Raw genomic sequence first — 16,560 nt, 5'->3', positions numbered from 1 at the left:
AGAACCGCCGCCGCCGCCGCCACTACCAAGGCAAGCAATTTTCCTGCCACTATACTCTACTGTGGAGTTGCATCTACTGAATCTATCCAAAACCTCTATCATCCAACAAAAACCACATAAACCCATCTCAACAAGTCAGAGACAAAGCACAAATCAAAGTCACAAAGCTCAAAACTTTAACTAAACCCAGAAAAGTTCTCTACTTTGAACATAAGAAAAACCACACCTGAAGCTCGATTGAGAAGGTTGGGTTTGACATAAGTAACTGAAACATGTTCTTCTTGATGAATACGAGCATGATCTGGGTTCTCATGGATTTGGTGAATGCTGTGCTCACTGTGAAGTGTTGAGAAAGCTATGAACGCCACCAAGAACAGCACAAGCAGTGGAAAATAAGGGGTTTTCTTTCTGCCGCTATTGCTCCACTTCCATCTCTGCATGGTGGTAAAGTCTGAAACTTTGATCCAAAGGGTATTCAAAAAAGAAAGAAAAAAGCATATATCAACTGAAAACAAAAAAATCAACTTCAGATTTATGATGGGGTATAATATATATGATTGAACAATGATTCAGTGATGGTGCATCTGGTGGTGGTGATGGATTGGGACCTTTTAGATTTATTAGTCCCCCAAATTCAAAAAAATGCACCACGTTAGTCCTTTTCCTATTTTCCGTCACCGGAAGTCTGACGCCGTTAGTGACTTGGCAAATATTGCCACGCTGGACACAGTAACGGTTATATGACGTGGCCTAAAGTTTGAATTGCTCCAATTTAGTCCTTACCCCCCTTTTAAAACCTAAGTTCATCATGTGACCCCATCATCTTCTTCTTCTACCCGTTTCTCTTTGGTTCTTTGTCTCCTGCTCCCTTCCGAGTTTACCAGCATGATTGCAAGTGGGAGCCAGAGTTCCATGCGGTCCAACAGTAGGAGTTCCAGTCAAAGTAGAGCATCGGTTGTTCCGCAGTGGTGTGGGTGTGGGTGCCGCCCTGTTTTTCGGTAGTCCACAACAGAGGCTAACCCTAACAAGCCATTCTTTGGGTGCCCTAACTACAATGTTAATGGTAAGAGGTGGTGTGGTTTGTTTGTCTGGGCTGACATTGGAGAAGAAGACCTGAGAGGAAGGGTAATGTCTACTGTGGATGGTGACCAAGTTAGGGTGGATTTGGCTTGGAGAATTGGGAAGATAGAAGCTGAAGTTAGAACCCAAAAGATGTACATTTTAGGTTTGGCTTTGTTTGTAGTTTTTGTTGTTGGTTTTATGTTGGTAGTAAAAGCTTGAAGATGAGTTTGTGTTACTGTATTCAGGGTAGAAGTGTATTAGAAGAAAGAAAATTTTTTCTTCTCAAATGTCATAGTTGTTTTCTATCATTCAATGAAATTGCTGAAAGAAATTGCAAAAAAATGCATCTGAAGTAACATAATTGAAGTTGGAAGAAATTGTAACAATAAAAATATCCATATCAATAAGTTTTAACAAAAGTAACAATAATCCTGCCATACTAATGACAACTCTTAAGACAAAATACACCTTAGCCAAAGGACACAGAGTGCCATCATTGTCATATTCTATTCAAATATACTAAAAGTCTACTGCCATAAATTCAGGCCACAAAACAAAAAAGCATCATTTACAAAAAGCTGCCAAGTTTCATCTAAAGTAGGCAAAAACAGAATCAGGTACATCTTCATTTCTTCTTCCTTAGTGGCTTGAAGCCAGGTGTTGGGACAAATTTCAGGAAGTTGGCCAGTCTGGAAGATGTCGTTGAGCTTGCTCCTTGTAGTGGATCCACAGTAATCGATCCTGATGGTGGTGTGGAGGACCTCCTTCTTGTCTGCAACTTGGATGGTCTCGCAGGTGGATCCTGTTTTAGTAGGACATAAATTCAGTTGAACGTGGACAACAATTTTGAGTATGAGTTTTGAAACTAAATGCAACTACCTCTTAACTATGTTGGGACTGTTGTGCATCGGAGTAGTTTGGCTGGGAGAGGTCGATCTCAACTGGTGCAGGTGGTTGAGCAGGGGCTTCCGGAGCAGCTTGAGATGGTGCTTCTGGAGGAGCCTGAGCAGGTGCATCTGGAGGAGCTTGAGTAGGTGCTTGTTCAGTGGGCTTTGTCTTAGCAGCAGCTGCAGCTGCAACTACATCAGCAATAGCTTGAGCAACATCAGCTGCTTTTTTTTTTGGACAACCCCTCTTTGTGTGCCCCTTTTGTAGACAGTATTTGCAGGTAAACGGTTTTAGTTGTCTCTTTAGAGTCCCAGTTATCTTAGACTTCTTGCTTCCCTCATTACCCTCATCTGCATCCTTTCTCCTTTTCTTTGTTACTGGTCCTGGCTTCTTCTTTTTCTTTGGAGCTTGTGGTCTATTCTGGTCAGATTTTTTTCAAAGAGATTGTCCAGGCAATGAATTTATGTAATGTGCATAGGTGTCTCTATATGCGTCCATCCACTGCTTGTTAAAATTTCTCCATAAGTGCCACACGCAGAACCTATGGTGGACATGAGGCATGACCTCCTGGACTGCAGAAAGCAGGCCCTGCAATGTGAATCAAATACAATTTGTGATATGTAATGGTCCCTTACTTACAACTCGTGATACATAATAGTTCCTGAGTTACACATTTTGATACATAATAGTCCCTGAGTTACAACTCGTGATACATAATAGTCCCTAACAGCATAGTTCACACAATACTCATAACAGTATACAACAGTAAAGTCATTCAGTTCACAGCATACAATTCAGTTCACAGCAACACAATTCAGTTCAAGGTACTTACATTAACTAGCAATACAATTCAGTTCAAGGTACTTACATTAACTAGCAATAGGCTATACCATTTCTAATACTACAACCTACTAGGAAAGGGCATACAGTAGACATTTATATTTACCTTCTGCATGTCGCTCATGAAGCACCATTTGTTTTCTTTATAGTCTCCAAGGTCCTCATGGAGTAGCTCCAGAAACCACCTCCAGTTCTCCGTGTTCTCGACATCCACAATTGCCCATGCTATAACATAGATGTGATGATTTGCGTCCTGACCCACAGCGGATAGAATCTGGCCTCCAGTTTGAGTTTTAAGGAACGCACCATCTAAACCAATCAGTCGCCTGCACCCGGCCTTAAAACCATTCTTGCACCCACTAAGACATACATACATCCTCTGAAAGATCACATTTCCATCTGGTTGGGGGATGGTTCCTATTCTAATTGTTGACCCCGGATTACACTTCAATAGGGTTTCTCCATAGTCCCTTACCATTGCATACTGGGCCTTCTCATCCCCATACACCACAGCTCTAGCGTCTGCCAAGGCTCTAGAAATTGAATTCCTATTTAGCACAAGATCACATTTGGACTTGAAGTATACAGCTGCCTCACATTGTCTGAAGTTAGGATATTTTCTAACCTTCTTCACTAACTTGCTAGTCAACCAGTTCCTATTTGCAGATCGGTTGGTTGCCTCTCTAGCACATGTGTGGTCGTCATTGAAGGTTTTTATCTGCCAACATGTCTCCTCGTGATCTCGTGATGCATATACCACCCACTTGCACTCCTCAGCCTTACAAACAGCCCTGCATCTCACAGTATCGTTCTTAATAAACTGAATCCTCCTACCTTCTTGAATTGTAAACTCTCTCACTGCCTCTCTGAACTCCCACTTTGTATTAAATTTCATCCCCACCTCAAGTTTTAAATCACCGAATCGAATACCATCTCTAAATACTGGGAATACATCGTCTGGCTCTTCTTCAGAAAATTCATCTTCCGAAGGAGGAGGAGTCTTCATTTCCTCGGAGTGCCAAGAGTTGGCACCATCAGACTCTGCTCCAGGATCATATGACTTGTCCAGATTTTTATCTCCTGTCACAGGGACTTCTAAGAAACTTAAGTCACATCACACTCCTCATCATCCACCACCAATGCATCATCATCGTTAAGAAACTTCCTCTTGGACTTTGCTAGTCCCTCAGCAGGTGCATGCTTCGACCCAGGCTCTCTCCTCTTGGTCTCATATTTTTTAACAACATCCTCATCAGTTGAGCTATCATCTCTCCCAGGATCATATGAACTGTCCTCTGTGGTGTGTTCATCTTCAGAAGAAGACAACCTCAGCACTTGTTTTTTCTTCTCATGTTGCTTCCTAGTCCTCACTTGTGAAGCAGACCTTGTGCAATAGGCTTTAGCTCTGATTTTGAGCTTTGACTTTGGTTTAGGCTTAGACACAGAATTCTGGTTGGGCTTGGGCTTGGGCTTAGAGGCATTCTTCGGGTTGGCAGTGGCCTTATGTGATGATGTAGTATTGGATTTCAGATTTGGGTTGACATTTGAATTGGGTTTCATTTTTTGGGGAACTGGAGGAGTAGTGGTAACAGGCTTTGCAGTAGTAGCTTGGCTAGGAATAGAGTTGGGTGTGGTATTAGGATTACTGCTTTGGGTTGTTGGGTTATTAGCACCAGGGTCTGTTGGTTCTGTGGTCTTGGGTGGTGAGGTATTATGCACTGGTTCAGTGTTCTTGTTGAATGGAGTCTCATCAGCAGGGGTAGTGGGTTTATTAGCTTGGTTTGGGGTTTCATCCTGTAGGGGTTCAGGGTCAGCTTCATCACTAACCTCTCTCAAATCATCATGGTCACCCTCAACATACTCCACAATCTCATTTCCCTCAAGAATTTCTGGTGTTGAAACTGCATGCTCAAAGTAAACATCAACCAGCCCCTCATTCTTTTCACCCATGAAACACATCTCTCTCAACTCATCATCACAATTCAGAGCTCTTAACCCAATGTCTAAACTCCTCCCGGGCACATGCCACCAACATTCTCCTATCCTATCATATCCTAGTTCCTTATAATAATTTCTCACCCAAAAAACATCTAAAGTATCTACATCAATGTCCCAAATGCATGCCTTCTTATCAGGAGAATATATGGTCATCTCTTTTTCATCTTTCTGAAACTTTCTCCCATGGTGGAACATTATATCTAAGTGCACATCCATCTGCATGATTCACAAAAATTTCTTTTCAGCACCAGTCACACACAATGATCCCTTTAACATAGTTTTCATCAACTACATTCATACATTATACAAACATATATCAAAATAAAACAAATTTATCCACCATCAGAACAGAGCATGAAGACAAACTCCAAAAAAATAGTTGCAGACAACATCCAAATAAAACCCTAGCCCAAATTCCACTACAAACCTTAGGGAAAAACAACATACAAAGCAATAAACTATGATCAACAACCATCAACGCATTCCCTAAAATTTGAAAAAATAAATTTTTAAATTCTTCACTAACCTCGGTGACGGAACAGAAGCTCCTTCTTGCAGCAAAGTACCTCCTCAGACAACTGTTCAGTGTTTTCTTGTGATCAAGTAGTCTCCGGAATCCTATTGCTTACTCGTTCCTGATTTCAGTGAGTAACGGAAGAGAGACGTTTTTCCTTTGTGTCAGCCATGGAGGGGTTGAAGACGAAGAGTGAAGTCCAAAGAGGGAGAGGCCAACGTTTTGTTTTCCATCGCATACAAACGACGTCGCTCAAAGGGGGATTTTAGCGCCAATCTACAAACGACGCCGTTTCCAGCGTGTCCAGCGTGGCAATATTTGCCGAGTCATTAACGACGTCAGACCTCCGGCGACGGAAAATAGGGAAAGGACTAACGTGGTGCATTTTTAACAATTGATGTCTTTATTTTAATTTCTTAAAACTTTTCAAAGTTTTTATTATTTCATCTTTTAAAATTATTTTTATTTGTACTTAAATTTTTCAAGCACATTTTTAATAGTTTACTCATGTGAAATTTGTTTGATTTAGTAGCCAATTTAAATTACCAATAAAGAATAAGATAAGATATTTCTATTGGGTTTTTGTTTTATATGATGTGTATATATATTTATTTACTAGTGAACTAAGATTATGACTAATTTTGTATAAATCTTTTTTTTAGCTAAAATTTTGTATTATTTTTATGTAAAAATTAAATAGATATATACAAATTTGATTTAAGAAATATAAAATAAGGAAGAGAAGAACTAAATAATGATTAAAAATGGGTAGAATGTGATTGTTGTTAGGATTTTTTTTTTATTGTTCTTTCGGACAGAATGGCTGAATTTATTTGATAGATATTGTCAAATGCATTATCAAATGATTATAAAAAAAAAAAAGTATAGGAGAATAACGTTTTTTTTTAAACACGTAAAAATATGGTAAAAAATAAAAGTTAGTTTTAATTTTAAAATTTAAAATTTAAATTAATTAGATATAATTCTTGATTTGAATTTGATTTTCAACAACCACAAACCTTTCTTCTACACTACGTTGTACTCCTGCTCCCCGTAATCTTTCATTGTCTCTTGTGAACCATCGCACACGTTTTGGCTTTTTCGTGTGTCCGCAACCGCCGGACACATTCCAACGTCGTCGTGCCTCTCCAACTGCCGCACGCAACCTAGCTTCATCGCGCATTTATCCCGCTCGTCGCTACAGGTAGCCCAGTCTCATCGTGCCTCCATCGTGTTGCTTTGTAGTGAGGTGCCTTTCCTTCCGAAAACGCCGTTGTCTCCGCATCCCGTGCAGTTGCAGCTGTGCGTTTTTCATGAATTCGTGTTCCCGTCGTCACTGCGATTCATGACACCAACGTGATGACAAGGTATGCAGTGAAAATTTTATACGCATGCGGATGTTGATTTTTTTTGTAAATGAGATGTTTGTTCTTAATACAAATGGAAGATTTGTTCTTTATGCAAATAAGATGTTTGTTCTTAATACGAAATGGCTCACTTGCACTCGGGATTGGTGATGGCAGAAGACAGTGGCACTGGAAAGCTTCCTCGTCAACGAGGAGGACTGTGTGCTGAGGTAAGTGACGAACGGCTGGCTGCGGTAAAAAAGGAGTTTGGGTTAGGAAGGACAGAGTAAAATTAGGTAAAAATAGTAGATTTATGGTAAAAATAAAATTGGATTGTTAATGGATTTGAAACGCCTCCTATTATTCACGTTGTTCGCACTTTTGATTGTTGAAACAATTAATTAATAATAATTATATATAATTTGCATCAACATGATAATGATATATTTCCCAAATCAAATTGAAGATGAGAAGGTCTTATATAAGCAAATGAATCTTTTGTTAACATTTATTTATTATTCTTAATAAATGTTTAGAAGACTAATTTATCAACTTTTCGTTTGTTTAAAGGATTTGACAAATTTTTTTTGGACAAAAAAGGATTTGACATTTAAAACATTTTTTTTTGGATGTGGCCTTGGGCCAGCCAATCAACCCGACTTAAGGCACCAGAAGCTAATAGACCCGCAACCAAACCCAGACCCGCCCCTGACCCGGATACAACCTGACCCTCAACAACCCAGCCCGATCTTCTCCCTCCTTCACAACGAGCTCTCCAGCGTTGTGTCCTTCTCCTTCAACCATGGTGCATGTTTCTGATTCCGAGCTCCTCCTCTCCCATTGCCTATGTCGTCCCTAATCCTGAGGATTTCCTACTGAATTAGGCCGTTGCTGCGCCTCACCACGGATGTCCCTTCCTAATCTGCATCCCCTTTCCTCCCTCCAAACGCCGTTCCACGCGCCGCTCCTCTTTCGATAGCCTTCAATTGGATTTGTCGTGAAGCCTCTGTCGAATCATTGGGTTGACGATCGCTACCCCCTCTCCGGCATACTGCATTCTGTGTCTCTACCCGATCAATTCTGCCTCCTCCTCGGTCCTTGTCTGTTCTGTCGGAGGCTTCCTTGTGGCTGTCGTTGGTGGGAAGGTGCGCTGCTTTGGGACGATGCTGCTCCTTGACTTTCGCTGATGGCTTGTCTCGGGTTTCCATTTCCACCCCTCCAGGTAACCTCTCTTCTAATTGTAGTTCTTGATGGCTGGTTGAATCAGAATTGTTGTTGGCTAGATTCTGTATTACTTGATTCTGTATACCTTGAATATGCTGAATTGATGCGAGACTTGCTTCTGATATGATTGTATTCCTTACTTGAGTAGGTGGGTTCATTGTCCACTGTCTCCCAAGATTATTTCCCGCTACCATCGCTGCCAGTTGGTGAGCTAATTTGTTGCCATCCCTTGGAGTTCAGGTAGCTCCCACATCTAGAGCCTCGTCCAGCAGTTGGAGAATATCTTAAATGATTGCATCTACTTCCGTTATAGGCATTCTAGTCTTGATTGCCTGAACTAGAGGTAAACTGTCTGTTTCAATTATGTAATTGGGTATTTGAAGATTCTTAATGAGTATGAGTGCTTCTCTGTATGCTTAAGCTTCCGCTGTTAATGGTGATATTGTCTTGAATGTTGCTGTTGTCCCAGTGATGACATTTCCTTGCCAGTCCTTTACTACCACTGCAAGAGCTACCGTACCGGTATCCCTGTGGAAAGCTGCGTCTGTGTTCACTTTCAACCTATTCTTTGGCGGCGGTCTCCAGGTAAATCTCTTTCTCACACCGCCCCTGCTTGTCCCTGGTATGTTTGTTGTGATGGATCCCTGTGTTGCCTTATGAAATTCTGCTGTTAGATATTCTGATTGGATTATTACATTCTATTGACTGATTTCTGTTTGCTGGAATATATGCTGGTTCCTTGCTTTCCAAATGCACCAACAAACACATCCGAGATTGCATAAAATTCTCCCTTGTTCACTCCCGGTTTCAGTCTTTATTCTTCTGATTTTATCCATCATCCATTCTCCAAAAGATCTTACATTATAGGCCGTAGGCACAATTTGAATGCTAGATCCAAACCACACTGCTCTAGTCCACAGGCACAATAATAGCGCATGTTCAATTGTTTCATCCTCTTTCTGGCATATGCTGCATGAGGGCGTCGCTGTAATTCTCCGCTGATGCAGATTCGTATTTACTGGCAGAATTCTGTGCACTGCTTTCCATAAAAATATTCTAACCTTTTGAGGCACCGATAGTCTCCAAATAGCCTCCCAAACCTCCCTCCAATCCTGACTAGTCGAAGCCTTGCAGATTCTTCCCTCTTCCTTCGAATCCTTCTCCTCCTTAGCGGCATGGTAACCGGTTCTCACAGTGTACTGTCCATTATTTCTGTGCTGCCAAACAAAGTAACCCTTCTTATTGATCAGGCTGATATGAGTTTTGGTTATTAATTCAGCTACGCTTCCATGAAATATTTCTTTAATTTTGTTCCTATCCCAACCCTCCCCTTCTCTAATCAGCTCACTCACTTTTCTAATACCTCCTTCTCCGCCTCTTCCCAATTTTTTTATCCCTGCCACCCAATTATCTTCCCAAATATCTACCTCCGCTCCATTCCCTATACTCCAACTTCCTTTCCTTCTAAGGAAATCCCTTCCCTCCAGCAAGCTCTTCCATATCCATGATGCGTTCCTTCCTTCTCCCGCCTCCCATAGGCTACAATTCAGGTAATAAATGGCCTTTAGATAGTGTTTGATAGAGAGACAGAGACAGAAAGACTGAGACTGAGAGACAGAGACTAAGAGATAGAGATTGAAATAAATCTCAGTATTCTGTTTGGTGCAAAATAGGAGACAAGAATTAAAACAAGAATGAAACTTTAATTTAATTTGTACAAAAGGTAAAGTTAAAATTAATTAATTGAAATGAAAGTATTTTAGGTATAAAATGTTATTAAAGTTTTAGTCTCTATCTCTAAAAATTTCAGTCCCCTGTGTCCCTAATTTTTGGAGGTACTGAAATACTGAAATTTTGGAGACAGAGACAGAAATTTTAGTACCAGTCTCTGAACCAACAAACACAATACTGAGTCTCAGTCTCTCAATCTCTGTCCCAGTACCTCAAAACAAACGCTACCTTAGAGTCCGAACCCATATAGCATTCTCCTCTTTTAACAACCTCCAAGCTTGTTTAGCCAGGTGTGCTATGTTTTGGCATTCTAAATCCTTGAATCCCAAAACTCCATTTGTTTTTCTCTTTGTTATTTTTGCCCAACTCTTCCAATGAATGCTTCTTTCCTTTCCATTGCTTCTCCACCAGAATCTGGCTATTGCTGCTTCAATTCTCTTACAAAAGGATTTGAGAAATTTAATGATATTCATGGCATAGACAGGAATCGCCTGTGTTACTGCTTTTATCAACACCTCATTTCCGGCTTGATTTAATAGTTTCTCTTTCCATCCTTGCATCTTGTCCAGCATCTTCTCCTGTATCCACTCCAATGCCTTATTCTTGGATCGTTCCCATCTTGCTGGTAGCCCTAGGTATCTTCCCGGATCATCCCATGATGCCATTCCAGTGATCTCCTCAATGTTCACCCTCCTTTGTATTGATACCTGCCTTCCAAATATCAGCCCGGACTTGTCAGTGTTAATTCTCTGTCCTGATGCCTCTGTATATTTATTTATAATCTGGATAAGTTGATAAATCTCCTCTTCTTATGCCCCTGCAAAAATAATACAATCATCAGCAAATAAAAGGTGAGTAATGACCGGTGCTATTGGAGCAAGCCTAATTCCAGATATAAGATTTTTCTTCCTCGCCTTATCCATGAGAATAGTAAAACTCTCAGCAGCCAAAATAAATAAATAAGGCGATAGGAGATCTCCCTGTCTGAGACCTCTCTGTGGATTGATCTTGGTTGATAGCTTGCCATTTATTTTGAATCTATAACTAGCACTTTTCGCATAGCTCATCATCAATCTGACCCAATCTTTGCTAAAACCAAACTCTTCTATTACCCTTTGTAGAAAATTCCATTCCATCCTGTCATATGCCTTATTCATATCCAACTTGATGGCTATGTCATTACTTTTATGATTTTCTTTTTTATTCAACTTATGAAAAGTTTCCTGCACAATTACTATATTGTCCTGTATAAGTCTTCCTTTTACAAAGGCACTTTGAACTGGAGATATAATAGCATCTAATACTCTCCTTAACCTCCCCACCAAGACCCTCGTCACAATCTTATACACAAAGTTGCAACAGCTTATAGGTCTGAGTTGATTCAGACTTTCCGGTTGACTCGTTTTAGGTATCAACACAACAGTTGTTTCTCCCAAGTCCTCCGGTAAGCTGCCTTCCCCAAAAATTTGTTTGACTACCCCACACACTTCTTTACTCAAAATATCCCAGTGTTGTTGAAAAAACATTCCATTTTATCCATCTGGGCCTGGAGCTTTTAAGCCTCCCATGCTAAACACCGCTTCCTTTATTTCCTCATCAGTGATGTTCGCCATTAACTCCTCATTCATCTCTCTCGTGAATCTCTTGGGAATTTCTTTTACACACTCCTCCAGGTTCCTATTTCCTTCCAAAGTAAACAGCTTAGTAAAATGTCTTTCTACCAATCTCATAATATTTGCTTCCCCTTGAATCCATTGTCCTGTCTCATCTCTCAATTTGTCAATTCTATTCCTAATTCTTCTCTGAATAGTTGTCGTATGAAAGACGGCTGTATTTTTGTCACCCCATTTTAACCATTTTAGCCTTGATCTTTGCCCCCAATATTTCTCTTCTTGTTTCCAGAGCTCTGATATTTGCTTCTTCAATTCTCTCTCACTTCTTTGCTCATCTTCCATCATACCTGCCTCTTGAATTTGATGTAGTTCTATCTTCTTCCTTTCTATTTCTTTATCTGCTCTTTTGAACTTCCTACTGCTCCATTCCATTAGCTCCCTTTTGCATCTGTTCCTCTTTTTTGTGAATTGATTCCAACAGTTTCTATTTCCATCTTCCCATTGTCAGCTCCTTTTGATCACCTCTTTGCACTCCTCATGTTCTGCCCAATAGGCCTCGAACCTGAAATCCTTTTTTATCCAAACTCGCCGCTGTGTATCCAAAATTAAAGCACAATGATCCGAAGTAACGGCCGGAGAGGCTCTTAAGGTAACATTCTGGTATATTTGCAACCACTTCCAATTCACTAACACTCTATCTAGTCTTTCTCTAGTGATAACATTATTTCTTGGATTACTAAACCATGTGTACTTACTGCCTTTAAGATCAATATCTATTAAGCCATTATCATCTACGAACCTTCTAAACGTTTCTAAATAAATTCTTGGTTGTGGATGAATGCCTACCTTCTCATCTTGATTTAAATATCATTGAAGTCCCCCAAATAAGATTGAGGTACTTCCTTGTTCATGTTGCTTACCGTAAGCTCCAGGCATAGTTTCCTTCGCTTTTGGAAAAATGGATTCCCATACACGAAAACACCCTGCCAATTCAAATCATTGTTAATATTAATATTTGCTTCAATGTAATTATCACACCACTCATAAACATTAATATTAGTATTAGATTTCCATAACAAACTTAGACCGCCGGACAAACCCCGGGGTTCTACGCAAAACATATATTCAAAATTAAGCTTTCTTTTTACCCTATCCATTTTTTCCTTACTAGCCCTAGTTTCCATTAAAAACACTATTAGCAGCCTTACTTTTTTACATAGCTCATATAACTCAAATTGTCGGAGCAGCCGCTATTCCCCGACAATTCCAGCTTATAATACTCATGACTGAGGTTGAGGCATGTTAAGGCCCGCCTACTCAGCCATTTGTATTCCCCTACTCTGCCTAGACACATGCATATCTAACTCAAACTCCCCTGTGTTCAAAGTTGTATTGCCATTCTTCATTTTCTTGTGCTCCTTGTCCTTTTGTTCCTCCTTCCAGTCCTTGTATGTGAGCATTAGCACCTACCAGTTCTTTCGTTTCCTTTTCAAACTCAACTTCAATTCCAATTTCTTGGCTAACTGTGCTTCCCAATCAGCTTGTTCCTCAACTGCTTTATCTTCATCTTCATCACTTGCTAATTCCACATAGTAGACATTTTCACCCAAGTTAACATGTTGACCGACCAATTCTAGCTCTCTGTTCTTTGCCTCCTTGGATGGTTTCTTCAGTTTATCATCTTGTATTTCTCTTTTCACCACTTCTTGGTGTTTCTTGCTCTCCATTCTACCTTTACACGCCTGCTCATCCTTCTTCCTTGCTAACATGAGCCTTTTTAATTCCTGGCCTATGGTTTCTTTTTTCTCTTTTATCCTCCTGGCCCAACTTCCAGTCTTCAATTTTGTAGCTGTTCACCTCCTTTTCTTCTCTTGGATTTCTATTCAGCCCACTCCCTTCAATGTTCCCTACTTGCAAAGGATTTACGTCTAAGATGAGCCTAATATCCTTTCTTAGTCCATTTCCACTTGACTTCTGAGTCTCTTTCCCCTTTTATCCCTTCTGGGCCTTTGTGTTGCTGGCCCATTCATTCTTCCTTTCTCTTATATCCATAATAATATTTTTAAATTTAAACGCTGCTCCTAGGTCAAACAGCATATCCCTGTCATCCTGAAATTCGGGAATTTTCGATACTTCCTCTACCTGCTCTTCTGCTTCTGCCATTTCTTCCTCTCTCATTGTTTGATTTTTCCATACGCTTTCTTCCCTGATTTCTGCTGCGGTGCCTGCTCAGTTCTTATCCTACTCTCCTTAGAGCTCTGTTCATCACCACTCTCTCGTCCAGGGCCTATTTGCTCCTCTCGTCCGAGCCCCATTTGCTCACGCGCTTGCTCCTCCTCTGCCTCCTTCCCTCCATGTTGTTTTGAAGTTCCTCCTCTTATGGTTGGACTTGGTCTAATTTGGGTTACTCCCAATCCTGGTGAGTACTTCTTCTTGGATGGATCCCAGCAAGCCATTGCTGTTGGGTTTTTGCACGATTTCTTCTCGTGTCCTAATATACCGCAATTGAAATAGTAGCTGTCTGGTAGCCTTTCATACTTGAAGAAGACCCACAGTGGTGGCATTTCCTCTCTGTCGAGCCAAAATCCTGTTGGCAGAGCCTTGGTTATGTTGATACTAACCCTTATCCTCAGATATGATCTCCTAAGAACGCCATCCACTTTTGGATCTTCAGCCTCAGCCAAAACCCCCCAGCATCTCTCCGATAACAGTGCCTGTCTCCTTTCCCATGAGGTCATGTGGGATACCATGCACTTGGATCCAAAATTCCATGAAGTCATGATCCACTTCAAACACAGATTCCCCCTCCCTCCATAGTTTGAGGTTGACCATGTTTCCTTTGACATTCCAAGGGCCGTTCTGCATAATCTGCAACCCTCTCTTCTTGTCCTTAAAGCTGAATAACAACTTTTTTGATCCAATATCAGTAACTGCCACTTCTTGTGGGTTTTCCCACATTCCCAGTAACGTATTCTTGTATGTTTTGAAATTTATCTCTTTCTCACTTATTACCTTCCCTACTACATTTAAGCAATCTCTCTTGTACCCCAACTCTCCAGGTTTGTTGAACTTGATGACTTTTCCTTCAATGTTATTCATGTTGTGAGTTTCTAAATAAAATAGTTGTCTATTTCAGGTTTCTCAGTGTTGTAGAAAGCTCAGGTTTAATACTGTATGTGTGAGGATATGGCTAAGTGTGTTGAGAGAAGACAGGCTCCCTATTGGAAAAAAACCTGTAAGTTCACAGAAGACTCTCCTAATGAGAGAAGAGAAGCTCTCCTATTGAGAGAAGAATAGTTGTAGTCGATTTGAAAAAATGACATTTAAAACATTAAACAATGTGTTGGTCACTGGGTGCTTTTCTCTTTAAACTAAAAAAAAATGAAAACCAATAGGCAGCAAAACAAAAACCTGTCGTGATAAGCCGACCCAAATGAGATAAGTTCATATCCAATTACTTCAAATATGCTTAAAACTAGGCCCAATATAATATAGAAAAAAGAAGCCAATTTTTTACAAAAAAAATTATTATAGATAAGTCAAATAGTAATCAACTTAGATCGGTTTAGTGACTAGATTATTAGTTTGCTTAAATAAGTATTATTAATTTAATTTTTTTGTGCATTCAGCAATTTATTGGCTAATGACAAACCTTTAAATGGAATTCCAATATATGACAAATTGTACTTATATATCACATAAAAAACGTTAGTTATATATTAGAAAAACATCTTTTATATTGAACTATAAATTGAGAGAAAGCACAATATTCAATTACAAAGAATTTTAAAGAGTAGAAATAAGAACAAATTTAGTATGAATCTCATTTGTTTCTAAATTTACATAAATAATTATAATACAACAGAATATTTATTCTTTTTCTTCACGTAGACCTGATCATTTTTTCTAGATTTAAAGAGTTTTACACCAACATACCAACCTCAACCATGAAAAAACCAAAAATACCATAAAAGAGGAGAAAACACCTCAAAGAATTATTAAATATGAAATCTAAAAGTAAGACTAGGTTTGAAATAGCAAGTAGAAAACATGATAAGGAATAAGGGAGAGTGAGAGAGGAGGAGTAGGGAAGGAGAGGAGCGAGAGAGAGAGAGAGAGAGAGAGAGAGAGAGAAAGAGAGAGTATCAAATATTTTTTATTTATATAAATTTTTAAAATAAGGTTCTAAAAATCGGATCGATCATCAAACTATTATTAGTCTAATCGATCGGTTTCTGAGTGGTTTAACAATTTAAAGACTATTTTTATATTAGCGATTATGATGTATGAATCGAACCATATAGCTACTTGGTTCAAGGTTTAACTGGTTCAATCGGCCGATTCGATCTAATTTTCAAAATATTGTTTTAAAATAAAATAATAAAAAGAGGAAAGAAAAAAATTGTATGACGCAATGTTCTAAAAGTTGAATCGGAAAAAAAAAAAGCAGAAAGCCAGAAAGGTCCCCTCTCACAGTCTTACCCATCTCTCACATCAGAGAAGAGAGACTTCACCTAACCTATCCTTAGCAACTGCTCACCTCTACCTTCTCCATCGCCGAGTTACTCCCGTCGCCCAGAGGTTGTCGTCGCTGCCGGACTAGCCTCAACTGAGCCTCCCACTTCTCAGGTCGCCATCGCTCATGTGCAAAGAACCCACGGACACGTTTGTTTTCTCGTCGGCGCTCTTCGTTTCTCTGCCGTCATCGTCCTCTTCTCGGCATTGTAGTGGTTTGTTCTCTCCTTGGCATCTCTCCCTCTGTAAGCTCACTCTCTTCGTCCCTGGTTCACTGGTTCTTTGAATCATTTTTCTGAGCTAAATATTTTCTCATTTTTTGATCTGAGTTAATTTTATTTTTGTTGATTGTTAATTTTCTTAGTTAACTGTTGATTGTTGTTAATTTTTCTGAGTTATTAGAGTTGGTTGTTGTTAATTTTCTGAATTAGCAAGGGTCTATTTTTGTTTTGAGTTAACGGGGATCTGTTTTTGTTCTGAGTTAATAGGGATCTGTTTTTATTCTGAGTTAATAGAGTTGATTATTGTTAATTTTCTGACTATTCTTTGTCTTCTCTGAATCATGATATATTTGTTTCAACTCTATCCTAAGATCTGTTCTAACATCCTCCGCCTCATTCAATTGCGCTTCAAGCTCTTTGATTTTTCTTTTCTGATTAATTGATGCTCTCTTTGCTTCGGCTGTCTACATACAAAGAAAATATCGTTTATAGTATTTTGTCTCTCTAAAATGAAAAACAAATACAATATTTGAAAACAAATGCAATTAAGGATATGGTTACAATGAGAGAGAGAGAGAGAGAGAGAGAGAGAGAGAGAGCGTGAGAGA

General features: G+C 39.6%; 1 protein-coding gene across 1 annotated transcript in view; it reads right to left on the bottom strand.

Annotated features, from left to right (window-relative positions):
• Positions 1-618, bottom strand: part of LOC107625799 (protein trichome birefringence-like 35) — a 5,376-nt gene extending 4,758 nt beyond the window's left edge. The window contains exons 1-2 of the mRNA XM_016328522.2: positions 227-618; positions 3-95 (exon numbers count right to left, since the gene is read on the bottom strand). Of these exons, the coding sequence (XP_016184008.1) occupies positions 3-95; positions 227-440 (307 nt within the window). The 5' untranslated portion in view covers positions 441-618. The remainder of the gene's footprint in view (positions 1-2; positions 96-226) is intronic.

The sequence above is a fragment of the Arachis ipaensis genome, chromosome B02 (genome assembly GCF_000816755.2).
Source record: "Arachis ipaensis cultivar K30076 chromosome B02, Araip1.1, whole genome shotgun sequence".
Classification (NCBI taxonomy): Eukaryota; Viridiplantae; Streptophyta; class Magnoliopsida; order Fabales; family Fabaceae; genus Arachis; species Arachis ipaensis.
This window is presented reverse-complemented; position numbering and strand designations above follow the sequence as displayed.